The sequence below is a fragment of the Thalassophryne amazonica genome, chromosome 4 (genome assembly GCF_902500255.1).
Source record: "Thalassophryne amazonica chromosome 4, fThaAma1.1, whole genome shotgun sequence".
NCBI classification, from domain to species: Eukaryota; Metazoa; Chordata; class Actinopteri; order Batrachoidiformes; family Batrachoididae; genus Thalassophryne; species Thalassophryne amazonica.
The window spans coordinates 28849609-28871820 of NC_047106.1; the positions used below are offsets into that span (position 1 = coordinate 28849609).

Below are 22212 nucleotides of genomic sequence, written 5' to 3' on the forward strand. Positions count from 1 at the left end.
CATAACAACGCTACGACCCACTGAAAATCGTCTGAGGTCAACCCAAATATTCTAATATTATTAGTCTTTTGTCATTTTAGAAATCTAATGACTAAAATTGGCTAAATTGGCCTTTGGGATGACTTTTGCAAATTATTGTCTTCGGATTTCGTGGTTGAAATACTCATGTTTGTGCTGTAAAGTAACTGTTGTCATTCACTCAGAGGATATGACATATTTTGTCAATATTTTTGTGTTTCACACACGGGACTGAACGTCACCACCCGAGCAGTGGCGCCGGTAGCGTTACTGGCAGCTGTTCTCAGGTCAGTGGAAGCGCTCTTATTCAGGCTCAGAAGAGAAAGTTGGCAGAAACAGGATCTGGCCACTCTCCCGACAGACGCCAGTGAATACGAGCACCAACCTGGTGACACCAACATGTGTTATACACAGGTAATGTGCTTTGAACGGTTTTGTCTGTAACATTGAAATAAGTCAATAGTAAATAATTATCTTACACATTTATGTCTCTAGTTGTCATCAGTGAATATGACCAAAACGGGAGCTCCTCTTCATGATGTAGGTAAGGAATCAATCAAACTAAAAGTTTGTCTTTTTGGCTGGTGGCCTCTGAGCTAGATCTGGACATGGAACCAGTAGTTTATGGATCCATCGAGTGCTTTATGAGCCGCTAAATGGATCCACATTACAATTTCTAGTCCACATTTAAACATTAGCAAGTGCAGACTGTCAGAAATTGCTGTAAACACTTAATTGTTCTTTTTTTTTTTTTTTTTTTGGTCATTTACTGTCTCAGACCACCCGTAGCTGCTGTGCATAATGAGCTTATCCATTCAGTGTTGACAACATTGGGCATGGTAGATTCCAAGTTAGGTCGACTCTGGGAGCATGAGCTGATGCCACATGTTACCACATGCACCTCACCATGGAATCTGCCTTAGGTCCTGGAGGGCAGCCATTCATCATTCCCCATGGGTCATTCCCCACCTCTTCAAAGTAACCATCAATCTGTCATAACCAGGTGAAATGTGGGTGTCACCTTGACCTTTTCACACCACTTGAGGCCCTCAACACCTGCATGCTGGAACATGTACAGAGAAACATGGTGCATGAAAAAAAATGTCATAGCTGACATTCCCTTCTCATGCATGCCTCCTTAAGTAACAGCTTGTTTGACACAAAGTCCTGGTGGTAACCAGTGATCCTCCAAAGAGACCACGTACCAATCATGAGAATGAGATGATTTGATTGTAATAGTTTGCAGTGGTGCCCCGACAATGATAATGAGAAAACTACTGTGCTGCTTATTTGAAGAAAAGGGGTTGAATAAACTATAGATCTTGTTACAGCTCTTTACTGTATTAATGATCAGGAAGTACGCTGCAGGAAATGCTGGACATTCACTGACAGAAATGCTAGTCTTGGTTATACAGTATTGCCAGTTGTGCGCTTTTCTAGATGAAATAACTGCAGAATATACTGATGTTGTACAATTTAGTTCTATGGAACAGTTTATTTTTATGCTCCCACTCAAAGAAGTTGGGGGGTATTATGGTCTTACCCCGGGCGTCTGTCTGTAATCCTTTTGTTTCTGCACAATTGCTGAAGAATGCCTTGTCTGATTGAAATGGTAAATGGACTGCATTTATATCGCATTTTTCCATCTGCATCAGATGTTCAAAGCGCTTTACAATAATGCCTCACATTCACCTTAATGTCAGGGTGCTGCCATACAACGTACTCACTACACACAGGGAGCAATTAGGGGATTAAGGACCTTGCCCAAGGGCCTTTAGTGATTTTCCAGTCAGGCTGGGATTTGAACCAAGGATCCTTTAACCACTAGACCATCACCTCCTCTGATCGAAACAGTTTCTTGGTAGCGTATTGGGGGAGGCTAGGGAAAGGTTGCTTTCGGAAATGGCAGTCATCCGTTATCCAGTATACCTAGCGTGGAAGCAATCTTTATTTTCCTGTACGTTCAATAATGTAAGAACACATCATGTGATTGAAACCATTTATTGATGGTGAATTGGAGGAGGTTAGAGGAAGGTTCCTTTTGAAAATGAGGGTCTTCCATCATCCAGTTTGGCCACCAGGGGCACCATCTGGATTTTTATTTCCACGCAATAACTAAAGAACACCTCATTTGTTTGAAAACGTTGATTTTTTTGATACATTGGGGGAAGCCAGGGGAAGGCTTCTTTTCAAAATGGCTTTTGTCCATTATCCATTATGGCCACTACTGCCACTATCTTGATTTTAATTTTGTCAGAATAAGTAAAAATCACCTCATTTGACTGAAACTATCTCTTGGTGGTATACTGGGGGAGGCTAGCGGAAGTATCTTTTTGGAAATGGGGACCCTCTTTAACCCTCTGGGGCCGACACCGTTGTATATGACAGCTGAGACCAAGCTTTACTAAATTATAAATAACTTTTTAATGATATGAGATAGAAACTTACTTTTTTTGCTGAAAAGTTAACTCCACGGACTTTCGAGCCACCGTCCACCATCTTTGTACCCCTCATAGAAGCTGTGTGATGACATGCGCAATGTGAGTGTCCAATTGGAATTGGTTCACTGTCACATGGTTTTCCAAAATCCAATCGTAGGGCAGATTCACCTCACGTGATGCACCAAAGATTGATTTTAGTGGTGATGTGTTACTAGTTGGCCAATTTGAATAGCATTGAGCAGATGGAGCAGACAGAGAGCCTCTCATACAATCTCACGTGCTCAAACAGTGTGTGAGTATCAGGATTGCTCCACTATTTTTCCTGTGAATGTTACTGGATAAGCCTGTGGCAAGCTCTCTCGCTCCGGCATAAAGCACTGTTTCCCGTATCAATGGAGCGAGGGGGGAGGGGCTGCTCCTCAGAGTGTGAATGGGCCTTGAAGTATGAATGTTGCTTTCAGAGCAGGAGAGAACAAACACAGAGTCAACTTCATAGTAGAAGTTTGTGATGTAACCTTTGTGTAATAGCAGACAGAAATTGCTTTGAGATGAAGACAAACAAAATGCATACACCATTTTGTATATATTGTTCAAAATGTGCATTTGTGTTTATTGTTTGAACCTTTTTGTTGTACGGTCTTTCACACAAGAGCCCAAATTACCTTTATAAAGTGTCAAAACAGTTGTTTATTATAGTTTGCTGTGTATTTTGAATAAATGTGTGTGGAAAATTATTTTCCACTTTACTTTTTCCTTTTTTATTTCTGATTGTAAACCTTTATTACACTTATAAAACACAATTATAGCATATATATTTTGAAAGTACAGGTTGTCCTGAAAAAAGAGACATAAAACTTGATTGTGGGATGCAGGGAGAGCTGTTAACAACAATGATAAAACATTTATGCCAGGCGAGTGAACTGTCCAAAAAATGCCCTCGGACCCCAGAGGGTTAAAGCAGCAGTCTTTCACTATAGAAAGAATTTCCAGAGTTCATTCCCACCCTCACTACTAAACCATACACCAAGTCAACATATGAGTGGGGACATGCCATGCTTTTCATTGCCCTTGTTATTTTTATTGATAAACATGCCTTCCTGTCATGTGACCATTGTTCCACAACATTGAGATCTTGGAGATGAATATATTGTTTGCAGTTTAATTTATGAGTGTAAATGTGTTAATTCTGTCTTCTCCAGTGCACCACCGAAGCACAGCTCCTTGTCTAAGTGACCACGATCTGTCCAAGCTGGTCGGCATTTCTCCTCTATTTAAAACGCTACAGGAAATTCATCAATCTCTGCAGAACATGACAACCACTGAGCCTCCTCAGCACATCCAAAGTGGTACACTGAATTACTACTGAACCCAAAATGTCAAAATACATAAATAAAAATACTCCCACATAGTGTTACATATGAAGTCCAACATACTGTTTTTCTGTTTGTTTCATCAAATACAGATATTTTTATCCAGCAGAACCAAATCATGCAACTTATCCCGACTGTGTTGGAAAACCTTTCACCGCAGCACTCTACCATCTTCCTATTTGGTTGCCAAGTGGTGCAGTTGCTTGATGACTGCCGCATATTTCCTCCTGTGCTTCTACTGCTGGCCAAGTCAATCCCTGTTTTCTCAAATGAAAATCTGCTGGCACATTGCTCAAGGGACTTTTATTTTGATGCAACCAATCAAATCCTTTATCTGTCAGAGGCCAAGCTTCAGCATGTGGGACAGTTCATCGCTACTATTCTGCAAGCTATGGCATATATCGCCTCAGGTAGGCCAACAAGATTTCTCGCTAGTTGCTTTTTTGAAAAAAATTGCTGGAGGGGTCTCAGTAGTCACTAAATATAGTGACAAAGTCATTAAGTTGGACTGAAAATTACTGCATACAAGTTCAGATTTTTTTCTACAAGCTCTTTTTTACCTGTAACTTTTTCATTCATTCATTCAAATTTTCATGTTTGTGAATACTTAATACAAGTGAAAATTCAAAAAAATACAAGTTGATTTTTGTTCTACAACTTCTTTAAGTTTCTTTTAATGTTTGTTTGAAATATTTCTCAGTTTCACCAATGAAAAAGGATTTGTGAGTGGCATGAGCTCACACACTTGATCCCAGTACAGTGCGTAAAACCATTATGCTGTGCTCAAGGAACTAGTAGAAAAAGAGGAATGACTGCATTTCTGGAGTGCTTTTTCCATCAAGAAGCTGCTCAAAGCGCTTTACAATGATGCCTCATATTTCTTGTGGCACTAAAGGACTACAGTTGAATTTTCTGCTGGGAATACTGAAACTACCCAAATCCGCCACCTATATCATTAACTCTGACATCAGTCTCTACAAATATTTTACCCACATTGGAAACGTGATTTGCATTTTTCCCACCAGGATCCAAACCTCAGAGATTTATGGAAGCTCTCCATCAGGCCATTTCAGCTGTTTGCTTTCAGCTGTTCAACTTTTCTTTCAAATGGAATGAAGCAAAGGTGTGTAGTTGTTGTTCACTCATCATACTTATACTCTACAATCACTTAATCTCTGTCACCTTTTAGAAAGTGGCACCACAACCTTTAAACCTTGTTTTTATAGACATCTGATGCTTCAGAGGTGCAGCACGGCACATTAGCTGAAGACTTTCTCAACGTTTGCATTCCCACTGAAGCCCATTTCACAGAGCATCTACTCGCCAGGAGGTCAGTGGCAAAACAAACAGAAGAGCATCACATGCCAAAAATAAATAAATAAATAAATAAATAATAATAATTCAGTGAAATCATCGTTTACTCTTTTCTTTCTGTTTAGGCTCCAGAAATACAAATATTTCAAGTTAGAGCAGCTCATCTCAAACCGCATGCAGACTTCAGTGAAGGAATCGGAAATAGGTTTGTTTTTTTATGGCAAACTGTGGTTTGTATGTGTGAAATCAACAATGGTTGACCCCATGCTACGGGTACACCAATAGGTTTCTGGACTTCATTGTTGGCGTGTTCTGTACTGTGAGTGCGGTGCGGAGTGGAGACGCACACGCTGTCACCCTGCACCTGTCTAGATATCACCCAGAAGTAGTGTATGTGAGAACCCAAATGTCGCAATCAGTTGTACCTGTCCTTACCTATCAACATTTGAACTTACCAATGTGGGACACCCATGCCTGGCTGCGAGCGCCACGGTGCGAGGCATAGCTAGTGGGATCTGGAGGCATGCCCGGACCCAAACAAATCCACAAAGACACACCCATATGGGATGCGGGACACGGAAGTATATACTGGGACTGTCCCGCCCAATGTGGGATAGTTGGTAGCGCTGCCTGTCACGAAACAGACTTCGACCTGCCGGCTCCATACAACGATGTCCTTGTGACATCCGAATGAGCTCATGTTGGAACAGTGTAAGACATTGGAGGATTCTCAACAAGGGAGCGGGTGTGTTGATGATGTTTCTATCCTGAGACTGGTATGAAACCAGCAGCAGTGGGCACGGCTACCCTCCAGTAAAAGTTAGCTGTAATAAATGCAAATTTGTGAACTGAAAAGTTAGCTGTGATAATGCTAAACAGATAAACTGCTAAAACGTTGAGCTGAGGCAACTACTAACCACTAACCTCTAACTTTTATTATATGAATTTAGCTCTAAAACCTTGAAAAATATATGTAAAGTGCTGAAATTTTAATATGTTGAAATGTAAACATGGAGTTTCCCATGAGTTAATGAATGACACATGAGCTGCTTTGTGCCAAGAGGAAGTTAGAGTTCCATGTGTCAAATGACCGCTTGTTTAAAGAGATGTTATGAGGTATGATCATTATGAGGATTATGAGGTATCATCAGCTGTGACACTACACCCATGTGGTTTGTTTGTGTTCCTGAATATGATCCAGCACACAGGATGAGGCCAAGGAGACTGTACATGGATCTTGCTTGTCAAGTTTATTAATGTAAGCGAAAAATAAGTCGGACAGGGTTTTGCAATATACTCAATACTCTCTATCCTTTGTTCCTCATATCACATAAGAGGAGAAAAATGAGGCAGAATTATCAGTTCCTGTTTTGTTTCCCCTCCTCACCTCACCTGGGTATGAGTTTCATATTTTCAAGCAGTATAATTCTTGTTTGCGAGTCTGTTGATTCATTATGTGCATTGGCAAGTCGTCACGTGAAACAAATCCTGGTCCATTAGACGGTCTCCGTGCCAACGAGTCAGCAAATTAAAATGTGATTTAGAGGCAGATGGTTTTCAATTTCTTCCAAAAAACAACACTTTAATGTCATTAAGACTTTATCGAAGGCTTGGGGAGAAATAGAGTGCAAAGTCAATTTTCATCATCTTCATTGCTTAAAGAGTTTTGGCTCCAAACAAACGCTCCAATATCCTAAAGAGGCGACTTCATTAACAGTGTGCAAGTGAGCGCTGAACCTGTTCTGAAAGCCGTCACGATTATTTTCTCATCATATGACTGTAATTGATGAGGTGTTTCCTTGTTTTGTCTTTGACATTCACACTGATTTATTCTATTCCCCCTCCCGCCCACCCCCATTCTCAACAATTAAAGGTCTTCACTAACTCACTGATTTATTTCTGCAGGTCTCCCACCAAAAGGCACTCCAATCCAGGTATGTCTGAGTTGCAATTGTCAAATTAAATGAATTAATCATTAAAAGAGAGAGAGAGAATAGTAACTAACTGTCTTCTGTTCCAGGTGTCCTGCATCGAGGAGGAAATAGACCGTCTGAATGAATCCTTCCTGGAGCTAAGTGTCCAGCTGCACCACAGAGCTCTAACGTGGCAAAAAGAGAGAAAGAGCAGCGGTGGCACAGAGGTAATTAACCTCGAAGATGGACATTGTACTGTGATGTGAGCGTTTTGTCTGTCTCTTTGTTCCCCTCCTCCTCCCAGGTCCCCAATATGTGGATGATGGTCGACATCAGACCCTTTAAGACCAACTGAACCTTTCAGGGTTTGTTTTGGCAAAGGTTAAAACTTTGATATTTCACTCCAGTGTCCATCAAACTTAACATACACATGCGGAAATGGCTTCTAGAATTGCCCAGACAAGATCAACTTTGCCCAAAGTCAGTTCCTGGGGTGAAGGTCATTTCTTCCTGTTTGTTGGTCGACTCCCCCAGGCCATTTTGCTCCTTTCTACCAAAGCTATTTCATTGAAATTTGGCCTTGAAATTGCTGTTCAAAAATTCATTTTTACAAAAGGTCAAAGGCAAAGAATTTGATCTTCAACTCAATTTGGAGCAAATGAAACACACATTTAGGTGGATTCGAGAATTGCCCTGGCACAGTCAGCCAGAGGTTGATCATTTGGTTGGAGGTCAAGGCCACTGGGGTCAAATTTCTGTAGCCCTTAATGTGTTCATGCCCATAGGTACTATTATTCAATAACTTAAAGATTCCTGGTAATTATGTTGTCATAAGTCTGGAAATGATCAATAAGCATTTTAACAGTGGTGGGCACAGTTCTGCTAATCTGCTAACCGCTAATTAGCAAAGATAACTTTTGTGTTAGTAAATTAGCTTTTCAGCTAATTTTGAAAACCGTCAGTGGACCAAATTTTGTTCCACTAACTTTCAGCTAACATTTTTTGCTGACATAGTGAGTAAAGCTTAGCAGCCAAAAAACATCTGTAAACCCTAAAATCATAAATGTTAATCCCTGTTGCGTGTTTTGCAACAGTCAAACCACTGCGAGCTTAGCCCTCCCCAGCAGAAGGGGCCGGTCGGCTGCCAACTGCTCAATTTCAATTTATTCAACTTATAGAGCGCCAAATCATGACAGCGTCAGCTCAATGCGCTTCACAGAAAACATCTCAAAAAAGAAAGCAAAATGGACCAAAAGATCCAAGAGCATAATTAAAAGATTAAAAACACAATAAAAGAGTAAAAAAGTAAAAATAAAATAAGAAGCATAATAACACAATATGCTAATCATATAAAAGAGAAAACAAATGTGTCTTCAATCTGGACTTGAAAGTCTCCACAGAGTCTGACTGCCTCACTGATGAAGGGAGATCATTCCACAGATCAGGGGTACGGTAAGAGAAGGCTCTATGACCGGCAGAGTTGTTTTCGAGTTGGCGACCCTCCTGTCCTGTGCACCAACAGCATTTCTTGTATATTCGCCCGTGAATTGTTCTGTGAATTGTTCTGTAATTTATGTTTGTAGCATGGCCCAAGCAGAGGGTCACCCCTTTGAGTCTGGTCTGCTTGAGGTTTCTTCCTCAGAAGGAGTTTTTCCTTACCATTGTTGCTCTGGGGGTTAGTAAGGTTAGACCTTACCTGTGTGAAGCGCCTTGAGGCAACTCTGTTGTGATTTGGCGCTATATAAATGAAAATAAAATAAATTCTGAGTAATGTGGTTAAACCTTCTGCTTCGTGTCAAAAGTCTGGAAGCAGCATTTTGAACCAATTGAAGACCTCTAATTCTGGACTGCAGCAACTCAGAAAATAGAACATTGCAATAATCCAATTTAGAAGAGACAAATGCATGAATCAGGGTCTCAGCATCAGCCATAGAGAGGATGGGACGAATCTTCGCTATATTTCGCAAATGGAAGAAAGCAGTCCTCATAATGTCTGTAATGTGGAGGTCAAAGGACAGCATAGGATCAAAAATTGCACCAAGGTTCCTCACTTTTTCTGTATGATGTATAACACGTGAACATAAACTAGGCGCTAGCTGTTCAAATTTATGCTGATGTCTCATTGGACCAAGAACCATTATTTCAGTCTTATCAGAATTTAAAAGTAGGATGTTACTAGACATCCAGCTTCTCACTGATTCAAGGCAATCTTCTAAAGCTTTTATGTGAATGAGATTACCAGCAGTTTTCGACATGTACATTTGAGTATCATCAGCATAGCAATGAAAGGCAATTCCACAACGCCGCAGTATATGACCAAGGGGTGCTACATAAAGGGAGGAAAGCAGGAGGGCTAAAACAGATCCCTGCAGAATCTCAAATTTCATGTCACTAAGGTTAGAGGTAGTTTTATTCTACAACACATAGTGAGAATGACTGGACAGGTATGACGTCAACCACACAAGGGCACTTCCAGTAATCCCAAAGTGATTCTTCAGCCTATCAAGTAAAATATGATGATCCACGGTATCAAACACAGCACTGAGATCTAACAGCGCCAGCTGCTGTTGCCAAATAAAGTGTCATTTACTTTCCACATCCACCGATGCAGACAGTGGGCAGGAGACATGAAACGCAAAGCACTTTTCACTTATGGTTTAATTTATAAGCAAAACTAATTCAGGACAGTTTATCGACATTAACGGCCACTCTGTCATTTTTACAAAGTGAAAACATCACACATATCTTTTAAGGTAATGTGCTAATTCTGAAGGTTTGAACATTAACAGACACACGTGCCAAAAGGCATGATGGAAAAAATGAGTCTCCTTTCAATCCCCCCCCGCCCCCAACAAAATGCATAGAACACTGCCATCTACTGGATGGGACTTTGAATAGCAACCAATCTTTGGTCGTTATTCGTTGTGAATCACACTTCACAAACAGAATTTTCAGATTTGCAAATGCCTTTGTTTTTAAAAATGAAAAATTGAACAAATACATTTATTTGTAAAAACCAACACACACATTACAGTAACTTGTGTGTTGGTTTTTACAAATAAATAAACCAGCCAACCAGTGATTGAAAGGAGACTCATCATGACATGACTGTTTAAACTTGAAGTTATTTGCCTGGAAGAACAGAACCTGGTCACTTCAGATGAAATCACTGCTCAAATCTTTTTTTTTTATAAGAAATTTTGAGAAAAACCTGAAATCCAAATAAACAACATATTAATATTGTAATACAGTATTGTCTTCCTGTTGCAGCAGGACACACCCACAGTTGTTCAGAGTCTGAGTCGTAATGGAACCATGCTGCTGGAGCTGAAGAGATGTTATGTATCACAGCGCCTTGATGAGCTCCAGACCACATTAGGACACATCAGAGCATGCCAGCGGCATGACAGCGGCTCCAAACCCAGGACACGAGGAGAGACCCAAACAGACAGCAGTAACGCTCAGCACACATAGAGCGAGCGTCGGTCTGACGTAGACAACCAGGCAGACCAACACCGTTCTACAAACCCAGACTCACAGCTGACAAATGACAATGAATCAACTCAAGATCTACTCAAGATCAGCTCCGTGTTCCAGGAAAAGGAGAACTAAACAGTCAGATCAGAACAAACACAGATCTGAATGTGGATAAATGCTGCTTTTCTGTACAATGGGGTTTTCTGTGTGCAGCTCAGTGTTCTGTCTTGCGTGTTGACCTTTGTGATCTCAATTTTAATTTGTGTCGCTTTGAGAACTATTCAGCGATGTCCTGTTTAATTATTTGGCAGCCTCAAGGGAAGTAATTTGACACAACAAGCGGTGAGGTGGACACAATCTGTCACCTTCTTCAAAGAGTTTCAGAGACATGCGTAAATATAGACAAGACTGTTCATTACTGGACTCTAATTTAGAGCATAAATTCCAGCTGAGTGAGTACAACGTGATATGTACGCCTCTTTGTTGGCTTTTAAATGCAATCACCTCCCGCTTGTGTGAAGGTGACAACCTGTGGGTGTCCGAATATTTAATAATAAACTGTAGTAACACTTATTTCCAAAATGCACAATTTCCTCTCTGGCAGTATAATAGTGATTCCAGTGTTCTGTGAAAACTTAGTTTGTTTCCCCATATCGTAAAAAGACTGATTTGTGTCTCAGTAGAGCTGCTGGTAAACAAGGTCTTGTTCAAGGGCACTTCGTGGGTGATAATGAGATTTAATATAACTTGCTACAGTTTATGACATCTTTTAAAAATAAATTTTCTTTATATTGTAATTAGAATTGCTTTCGATTTAATTTTTAATACCCCGCGTGTTGTCATGTGGGTTCAGGGACGTCCATGTATTTTTCAACAAGACAATGCAAAACCACATTCTGCACATATTACAAAGCCATGGCTGCTGAAGTAGAGGTTCCGGGTTCTGGACTGGCCTTCCTGCAGTTCTGACCTGTCCCCAATAAGGAATTTATGCTGAATTTTGAAAAGAAACATGCAACGAAGACCCCATATGTTGTACACCTGAAGACATGTTTGCAGGAAAAAATAGAACAAAAATGACACTTGACATGTTTCATCTCTTATATCCCCAAAGCAAAATATCTAAGTGTTGTGAGAAGGAATGGCAACATCACAAGATGGTAAATACTTTAGTGCCCCAACTTTTTTGAAATGCGTTGCAGTCCTTAAATGCTAGAATGGGTGTATATTAACAAATGAAATGAAGTTGACCACACCCCAGTGAGAACAGCAACATAATATCAGTGTTGTTTTGTTATTATGTTTTGACGTAAATCAACAATCTGACATTTACACGATAGAATATGACATTGAAATGTGATGTATTTTCTTCATGTTTATTTCAATCTATTTTTACTTTCTGTCAGGAACCCATAGGGACTGTATTTATTTATACAGAAAGCAGCAGATGTGTTACTTGCTGATTTTAACATTTATTATTATAAATTGAACATTATATTGAATATCTGTATTGAACCAATGTTAAGATTTCTATGTTGATCCAATTTTAAAATCCAGTATATTTTCTTCATTGATTGAACATGAGATTTCAAGATTGGATCAACTGCAATCTGGGACGATGCGTGAAGCATCTTGAGTTTATACTATCTGCAATGACATAAAAGTCAAAGTAAATGTTATAAGAATCACTGCAGGTTTTTTGTTTGTTGGTTTATTTTTGCATTTTGCATATTGTCCCAACTTTTTACCTCCGCCAACAAAGTTGGAGGAGGTTATGTTTTTGTCCGTTTCTTTGTTGTTTGTTTGTGAACAGTCTGGAGCTCACAATTTTTCATATATCGTTATGAAACTTTTACGATGATGATAATGTTCATAATGTTTTATGAAACTATTCATCGTGATAGTCAAGAACTGATTCAATTTTCAAGGTCATGGAAAAACTTTGGAAATAAAATCCCCATTTTTAACATTGAACGAATTTTCAAAAATTTATAACTATCAAAAAAGATCACATTTCTTTCATATTTCATCAGATTTAGCGGATGGATTTAGCGGATATTTGATTTTAACAATGAAAAGCCCTTTGATCTATATTTTGTATTTCATTTGAGCTCATGAAAAGCCACTTCTTACTGCACTTTGACCTTGAAATGTTTTTCCAAGGTAAAAATTTGTGGAATTGGGATTAGTGTTGGTGGAGGTTTTCGCTTTTTGAGTGCGGTGCTCTAGTTTTGATTTGTTGCATGTGAAATCGAAATACTCAACTTTCTGAATGTTTCATATAAACCCTAAATTGTATGTAGAGCAGGTGGATGAGTGGATAGGACCTAGCCTGTCAATGAGTAGACCTGGGTGTGAATCCCACTCATGATACCTGTCTGTGTCCTGGGATAAATGTAAATGGGTACCAGCCTTGGCTGGAGAAGTAACCTGCATCACAATGGTGTACCATCCAACGGGAGTCATCGATTCTCATGCTATGGAATCCGGAGGTAAACACAGTCACCAACAGGCGTCAAGGTCTATGTAGGACTTACTTCTCAATTGTATGCAACATAAAAAGGCAGATATAAAACCATGTCATGCAATGTGACCCCATTAACATTTGTTTGAAAGGCTAAATACTTCAAGCTATAAATTGGCCACCACACTTGAAAAGAAACAACCATTTGACTGACTGTACTACTGCTGATGTGCGAGTTTATCTGCAGCATAGATGGTTGCTGGTCCAATAATAGAAACTGACTATTCCTGCAGCGCTCTGTGAGCCAGTTCAGAAGGTCAGACGGAATAACTCTTCACTTGCTATCAGTGTTATTTCAGCACTCCTGGTTGGGTTGGCCTGTTGCCCTGCGAGGTGTGCTTGTGGTTCATTGGCTGCCTAAGATTGTACGTTTTATCGGGCAGTTTAGTTGCTACGTGCCGCTGATGTGGCCCGTTCCTCCCAGCTGTGGAACACGGAGCTTCTCTGCAGCACTGTGTGAAAATCTTTGTGTGATGATTTACAATGCTATGAGATTATACTTGCTCCATTTGTTCAGATATTTTTAGAAAGGCCATGTTGCGTGCATGAATATCTGTGTACACTCATGCCTACGCACAGCATTTTGTGTGAAATCACAGACTACATACATCATGTATATCTTAATATAGCTCATTAAATAGTGTTAAAATGTAATTCTGCTACTTTCGTATTTGTTTTCTGGTGTCATATCACTAAAAAAAAAAAAAAAAAAAAAATCTTAAGAACAGATTCCAAAACAGCCTTATGCAGGAATGTGCCTTGGGTTAAATTATGATTTTACAAGCCTTGTTATTTTAAAACATTGTTAGCAGTTAAGTCTCTCAGTAGTGCTCCAGTCACGTGATGATTGCTCATGTGCTCAAAATAGCAATGACTGACACAAGCAGGTTGTAGTCATTGCACTATTGTATTCAATGACAACTGAAGAAATTTGGCACTATTTTTTCTAGAGGTGGTATAGTGGGTTAGCGGTTAGCACTGTTGCTTTACAGCAAGAAGGTCACTGATTTCATTTTCTTTTTCTCTCTGTCTGAGATGCGGCTGGATCTACGTGCTGGATTAGATGATTTCTGTAAGGGACGCGGAACGGACTCTGCTGCAAGAACAGATCCAACGAGTGGCTCGATGGTGGACTGGACGCCTGCATGGACTGTCATCAGTTGTGTTGTGTTCTGTATTGTAAACCTTTTTGGGTAGAATGGCCTAAGCAGAGGGTCACCCCTTTGAGTCTGGTCAGCTTGAGATTTCTTCCTCAGTATCATCAGAGAGAGTTCTTCCTTACCACTGTTGCCTGTGTGCTTGCTCTTGGGGTTGGTAAGGTTAAACCTTACTTGTGTGAAGTGCCTTGAGGCAGCTTTGTTGTGATTTGGCACCATATAAACTAAATAAATTGAAATTGAATTGAAATGCAAAGCTGAGAGTTTAGGGATAGGGTCTGTTCAATGCCCAGGTGCATCTTGACAGATGTCCCCATCTCAGTGGTGTGCAGGGGTATGTAGAAGGCAGGGATGGAACCTAACCTTGTACGTCAGACAGGAATTGACTGGTGGAGGTAGTGTCCAAGTCAGCAACTGCAAGCAACAGAGAGGCATAAATGTTCGCCCCCACACCAACGCCCCACACAATTTTTTTTAATATAAAGACCAATTCAGTAATGTAAATAGCTGAGAAATCCTCCGTTTTTACTACAGTTTATTCCAAGGGTCATTCCTTATGAGCTCCTGTGTTGAAATAAGTCAATCAATCAATCAATCAATCAATCAATCAATCAATCAATCAATTTTTTTATATAGCGCCAAATCACAACAAACAGTTGCCCCAAGGCGCTTTATATTGTAAGGCAAGGCCATACAATAATTATGTAAAACCCCAACGGTCAAAACGACCCCCTGTGAGCAAGCACTTGGCTACAGTGGGAAGGAAAAACTCCCTTTTAACAGGAAGAAACCTCAAGCAGAACCAGGCTCAGGGAGGGGCAGTCTTCTGCTGAGACTGGTTGGGGCTGAGGGAGAGAACCAGGAAAAAGACATGCTGTGGAGGGGAGCAGAGATCGATCACTAATGATTAAATGCAGAGTGGTGCATACAGAGCAAAAAGAGAAAGAAACAGTGCATCATGGGAACCCCCCAGCAGTCTACGTCTATAGCAGCATAACTAAGGGATGGTTCAGGGTCACCTGATCCAGCCCTAACTATAAGCTTTAGCAAAAAGGAAAGTTTTAAGCCTAATCTTAAAAGTAGAGAGGGTGTCTGTCTCCCTGATCTGAATTGGGAGCTGGTTCCACAGGAGAGGAGCCTGAAAGCTGAAGGCTCTGCCTCCCATTCTACTCTTACAAACCCTAGGAACTACAAGTAAGCCTGCAGTCTGAGAGCGAAGCGCTCTATTGGGGTGATATGGTACTACGAGGTCCCTAAGATAAGATGGGACCTGATTATTCAAAACCTTATAAGTAAGAAGAAGAATTTTAAATTCTATTCTAGAATTAACAGGAAGCCAATGAAGAGAGGCCAATATGGGTGAGATATGCTCTCTCCTTCTAGTCCCCGTCAGTACTCTAGCTGCAGCATTTTGAATTAACTGAAGGCTTTTTAGGGAACTTTTAGGACAACCTGAAAATAATGAATTACAATAGTCCAGCCTAGAGGAAATAAATGCATGAATTAGTTTTTCAGCATCACTCTGAGACAAGACCTTTCTGATTTTAGAGATATTGCGTAAATGCAAAAAAGCAGTCCTACATATTTGTTTAATATGCGCTTTGAATGACATATCCTGATCAAAAATGACTCCAAGATTTCTCACAGTATTACTAGAGGTCAGGGTAATGCCATCCAGAGTAAGGATCTGGTTAGACACCATGTTTCTAAGATTTGTGGGGCCAAGTACAATAACTTCAGTTTTATCTGAGTTTAAAAGCAGGAAATTAGAGGTCATCCATGTCTTTATGTCTGTAAGACAATCCTGCAGTTTAGCTAATTGGTGTGTGTCCTCTGGCTTCATGGATAGATAAAGCTGGGTATCATCTGCGTAACAATGAAAATTTAAGCAATACCGTCTAATAATACTGCCTAAGGGAAGCATGTATAAAGTGAATAAAATTGGTCCTAGCACAGAACCTTGAGGAACTCCATAATTAACTTTAGTCTGTGAAGAAGATTCCCCATTTACATGAACAAATTGTAATCTATTAGACAAATATGATTCAAACCACCGCAGCGCAGTGCCTTTAATACCTATGGCATGCTCTAATCTCTGTAATAAAATTTTATGGTCAACAGTATCAAAAGCAGCACTGAGGTCTAACAGAACAAGCACAGAGATGAGTCCACTGTCCGAGGCCATAATAAGATCATTTGTAACCTTCACTAATGCTGTTTCTGTACTATGATGAATTCTAAAACCTGACTGAAACTCTTCAAATAGACCATTCCTCTGCAGATGATCAGTTAGCTGTTTTACAACTACCCTTTCAAGAATTTTTGAGAGAAAAGGAAGGTTGGAGATTGGCCTATAATTAGCTAAGATAGCTGGGTCAAGTGATGGCTTTTTAAGTAATGGTTTAATTACTGCCACCTTAAAAGCCTGTGGTACATAGCCAACTAACAAAGATAGATTGATCATATTTAAGATCAAAGCATTAAATAATGGTAGGGCTTCCTTGAGCAGCCTGGTAGGAATGGGGTCTAATAAACATGTTGATGGTTTGGATGAAGTAACTAATGAAAATAACTCAGACAGAACAATCGGAGAGAAAGAGTCTAACCAAATACCGGCATCACTGAAAGCAGCCAAAGATAACGATACGTCTTTGGGATGGTTATGAGTAATTTTTTCTCTAATAGTTAAAATTTTGTTAGCAAAGAAAGTCATGAAGTCATTACTAGTTAAAGTTAATGGAATACTCAGCTCAATAGAGCTCTGACTCTTTGTCAGCCTGGCTACAGTGCTGAAAAGAAACCTGGGGTTGTTCTTATTTTCTTCAATTAGTGATGAGTAGAAAGATGTCCTAGCTTTACGGAGGGCTTTTTTATAGAGCAACAGACTCTTTTTCCAGGCTAAGTGAAGATCTTCTAAATTAGTGAGACGCCATTTCCTCTCCAATTTACGGGTTATCTGCTTTAAGCTACGAGTTTGTGAGTTATACCACGGAGTGAGGCACTTCTGATTTAAAGCTCTCTTTTTTAGAGGAGCTACAGCATCCAAAGTTGTCTTCAATGAGGATGTAAAACTATTGACGAGATACTCTATCTCCCTTACAGAGTTTAGGTAGCTACTCTGCACTGTGTTGGTATATGGCATTAGAGAACATAAAGAAGGAATCATATCCTTAAACCTAGTTACAGCGCTTTCTGAAAGACTTCTAGTGTAATGAAACTTATTCCCCACTGCTGGGTAGTCCATCAGAGTAAATGTAAATGTTATTAAGAAATGATCAGACAGAAGGGAGTTTTCAGGGAATACTGTTAAGTCTTCTATTTCCATACCATAAGTCAGAACAAGATCTAAGATATGATTAAAGTGGTGGGTGGACTCATTTACTTTTTGAGCAAAGCCAATAGAGTCTAATAATAGATTAAATGCAGTGTTGAGGCTGTCATTCTCAGCATCTGTGTGGATGTTAAAATCGCCCACTATAATTATCTTATCTGAGCTAAGCACTAAGTCAGACAAAAGGTCTGAAAATTCACAGAGAAACTCACAGTAACGACCAGGTGGACGATAGATAATAACAAATAAAACTGGTTTTTGGGACTTCCAATTTGGATGGACAAGACTAAGAGTCAAGCTTTCAAATGAATTAAAGCTCTGTCTGGGTTTTTGATTAATTAATAAGCTGGAATGGAAGATTGCTGCTAATCCTCCGCCCCGGCCCGTGCTACGAGCATTCTGACAGTTAGTGTGACTCGGGGGTGTTGACTCATTTAAACTAACATATTCATCCTGCTGTAACCAGGTTTCTGTAAGGCAGAATAAATCAATATGTTGATCAATTATTATATCATTTACCAACAGGGACTTAGAAGAGAGAGACCTAATGTTTAATAGACCACATTTAACTGTTTTAGTCTGTGGTGCAGTTGAAGGTGCTATATTATTTTTTCTTTTTGAATTTTTATGCTTAAATAGATTTTTGCTGGTTATTGGTAGTCTGGGAGCAGGCACCGTCTCTACGGGGATGGGGTAATGAGGGGATGGCAGGGGGAGAGAAGCTGCAGAGAGGTGTGTAAGACTACAACTCTGCTTCCTGGTCCCAACCCTGGATAGTCACGGTTTGGAGGATTTAAGAAAATTGGCCAGATTTCTAGAAATGAGAGCTGCTATTACCATCACCAGCACGCTGAGAGATGTTATGGTCATCGAAAAGGCCATTCTGTAGCATTGGTTAGGGCATTTTAACAAAACAAACATGATTTAGAGATTATTTGTGTCAGGTAATAAATAATGATTGTTGCACGTGTGAGAGACCACGTGCAACAATGATAAATATTTGCAGTGTTTTATTTGTATCCAGCGGCTTAAATCACGTCAGGTTTTGTGAAGACACATACTTCCTCTTTCCAACCCAATACTAAGATCACAATGTAAAAGGAGTCATCTCAGCAGGTTGAGAGATGTAGCTCTGGATGGACAAATGGACATGAATGAGGTTTTAACAAATGTCCAGTGGTTTGGGATCAAATTTACTGTGATGTTTGAAGGGGAAGTGACTTTGGCTGTGAACATCTGATTGGTTGTTATTGTTATTACAATAGGTATTTATATTGCATTATCTGTAGGCTGAAATCCTTCAGCATAAATCTGAGTGACCCTGTTCGTTCAGTGTTCATGGAAAGTAACCCCCCCAACCAAACCTACATTGGTTCCCTGTCAACATGAAATTTATGTTAAAGCTTCTTGATTTTGCAAGCTGTTGCTATGCAGGCCTCCTGTAGTCACCATGGCAGTGCATTAATGTTGCTATGGTTTCCTTATCTGCAGCAGGATGTGGTTCGACAAGGCGCTCCATATCGAGGCCTCCCGCCAGAGAGCTCGTCTGTGATGATACTGGCAGTGATGTGAGAGCGCACTCAGCGGCCTCTTCACTGTTTACAATAACACGTTCAGCAAAACCATGAAACTGCAGAATGCGTTACAACCTTACAAAAACTGCAAATACAAATAATGCTGCCAGGTCGTTACCAGGCATGAGGACACTCATTTTTTGTGTACATTTTTTAAATTCACATTGATTTGTTAATTTACTTGCTTGGTTGACAGCAAACTCTGTCTGTGCAGCTCTAAATTGGACTAACTTTCAAGACTGGAAATTAAACAATGGATGTCAAGGAGATCTTTAAGATAAAAAAAAGCCACACTTTAAGCCAAACACTTGATTCTTTGTCATATCTCATTTTGAAACAAAAACACTCAAAATGTAGCTTTAACCCTTCTAGAACTTTAGGATTTTATATACTACCTTAAATCGAAAGATCACAAATATCAGGGGAGGTGATGGTCTAGTGGTTAAGGTGTTGGGCTTGAGTTCAGAAGATCATGGGTTCAAGGCCTTTAATCCCCTATTGCTCCCGGTGTGTAGTGAGCGCCTTGTATGACAGCACCCTGACATCAGGGTGAATGTGAGGCATAATTGTAAAGCGCTGATGCAGATGGAAAAGCACTATATAAATGCAGTCCATTTATCACACCTTTACCTCTCTCCTGATGTAAAGCCTTTTATTTATGCATTTTAAACCACAAATCAATTTTGCATAAACAAACAACCTTCCATTCATCAATATCGTGATGACTTTGTTGTCATTTTACTGATAGAAAGGTTCTGCATTTATTCAGTGTAAATCACAGTAATAGATTATTTTGTACCCTGACGATTTTTAAAGAGCACACACACACGCACACACCACAACAAAATCACTTCAGGAAGCTTCATGACATTCCATCATGCAAAAAAAAAAAGGTAATTTAGGCCATTAGAGGAGTCACATTGCACACACACACACACACACACACACACACACACACACACACACACACACACACACACACACACACACACACACACACACACACACACACACACACACACACACACACACACACACACACCGGGTAAAATAAGTATTGACACATTACCATTTTTTCTAGTAAACATATTTCTAAAGGCTCGATCAACATGAAATTGGCACCAGATGTCATAACAACCCAAGTAATGGTCACATAATAAAAAAATCAAACCATAGATGCCCATAAATTATGTATAATAATACAGGAAAAAAAAAAATTAAACAACTGAAGAAAGGGAGGTGCAAAAAAAAGGCATGGAAAGCAAAGACACCAGCTAAAATCTATCAGAAATGAGCAGTCCTGCCCCTTGTCAGTGCAAATTAAATGTTTCTGTATCCTTCCCCAGATTTGTGCCTCAAGACAGTCCTGTCTCAGATGTCTACAGACATTTCAACTGAATTTACGCGTTAGTTTAAAATTTCCCAGTTTTCCCAGGTTGACAGGAGTGACTGAAAAACTGACAGAAAGCAGACTTCAATTTTAGATGTTGTACTGAATAGATGCCTCATGTCTACTAAGCATGCAAGCTGATCACACACACACACACACACACACACACACACACACACACACACACACACACACACACACACACACACACACACACACACACACACACACACACACACACACACACACACACTGCCTGCTTCTTCTCCCTGCACTCCAGCTCCGCCCCAGATGGGTGGGCCGTTTCCACTCAGTGTGGATCAGTAAAGTCATGTGACTGGTTGAAAGATGTTGCATTTTGACCTTTATCTGTGGTGAGTGCATGCGTTGTATTAAAATGGTATGTATAAAAGTAAAACCATGTTCTGTCTGTGTAGCGTGATAAGCAGGACAGTATGCATCATGGCATACAACATAAAGTTATTACTATTTTTTTGTATAAGGAGATATGAAGGTCGCAAAGTAGCAAATTAGCCATGAGACATACTGCTCCAACATACCTGAGGTGGACTCCAATTAAGCTGTCGAAACATCTCATGGATGATCAGTGGAAACAGGATGCACTTGAGCTCAATTGTGAGCTTCATGGCTGTGAATACATATGTACACGTGATTTAATTTTATTTAATCAGCCTTTAACATGCCAAATCACAACAAAAGTTGCCTCAAGGCACCTCAGACAGAACAGCTCAAAATAAAATTTAAAATAAGTGAGTAAATAAAAAACTCATACATAATTAAAAACACAAGTAAAAGAATAAAACAGATAAAAAAATAAAAGCTATTCATAAGAAAAAGAATAAAAAATACATTTTAAGTGTTGATTTAAAAATGTCCATGGACTCTGACTGCCTCATGGTCGCAGGAAGACTGTTCCACAGAGCGGGTGCATGATAAGAAAAAGCTTTGACCTGCTGACTTATATTTCATCCTGGGAACACACAATAGTCTCGCATCCTGCGACTGCAAAACCCAGGCCGGCACGTAGGGTTTCACAAAATCGCCCAAATAAGAAGGCGCCAGTCCATGAACAACTTTATAGGTTAATAACAAGACCTTAAAATCTGTTCTTACAGAGACAGGAAGCCAGTACATAGATGCCAAAATGGGTATGATATGTTCAAACCTTCTGCTTCGTGTCAAAAGTCTGGTAGCAGCGTTCTGAAGCAGCTGAAGACTCTCCCCCCTTTTTTCTTTAATAAATTTGCAAAAATCCCAAACTTTTTCCACATTGTCTTTATATGGGGTATGAGCTGTAGAATTTTGAGGAAAAAAAAACATTTTTTTCATCAATTTTGTAATAAGGCTGCAACAACAAAATGTGGAAAAGTAGTGCTGTGAATACTTTCTGGATGCACTGTATTTGAAGGTAAACAATGTCACTTTTGGCTTATTGTAATTTATCATGCAAAATGAGTCTCCATTAAACAACTGCACCGAGTTGAATCATATTAAATAGTTCCATAATAAAAAAAAAGTTGTTTTTGAATCATTTTATAGCCCAGTTATCTAGATACATAGTGGATCTTATATATATATATATATATATATATATATGAAGGGAGATATACACACCCTACGTACACTGCTTATTTTCTGCTGTTTAGAATTAGTTTTATTAAATTACATGTGCTGGTTAGCAT

General features: G+C 39.7%; 1 protein-coding gene across 1 annotated transcript in view; it reads left to right on the plus strand.

The window, feature by feature from the left end:
- The window catches only part of LOC117509573, a 43521-nt gene extending 32978 nt beyond the window's left edge, over positions 1 to 10543 (plus strand). The window contains exons 12-21 of the mRNA XM_034169311.1: positions 272 to 432; positions 514 to 562; positions 3659 to 3805; positions 3922 to 4239; positions 4855 to 4952; positions 5056 to 5159; positions 5269 to 5348; positions 7049 to 7077; positions 7164 to 7283; positions 10327 to 10543. Coding sequence (XP_034025202.1) covers positions 272 to 432; positions 514 to 562; positions 3659 to 3805; positions 3922 to 4239; positions 4855 to 4952; positions 5056 to 5159; positions 5269 to 5348; positions 7049 to 7077; positions 7164 to 7283; positions 10327 to 10530 — 1310 coding nt within the window. The 3' untranslated portion in view covers positions 10531 to 10543. The remainder of the gene's footprint in view (positions 1 to 271; positions 433 to 513; positions 563 to 3658; positions 3806 to 3921; positions 4240 to 4854; positions 4953 to 5055; positions 5160 to 5268; positions 5349 to 7048; positions 7078 to 7163; positions 7284 to 10326) is intronic.
- Positions 10544 to 22212: the final 11669 nt, after the last annotated feature.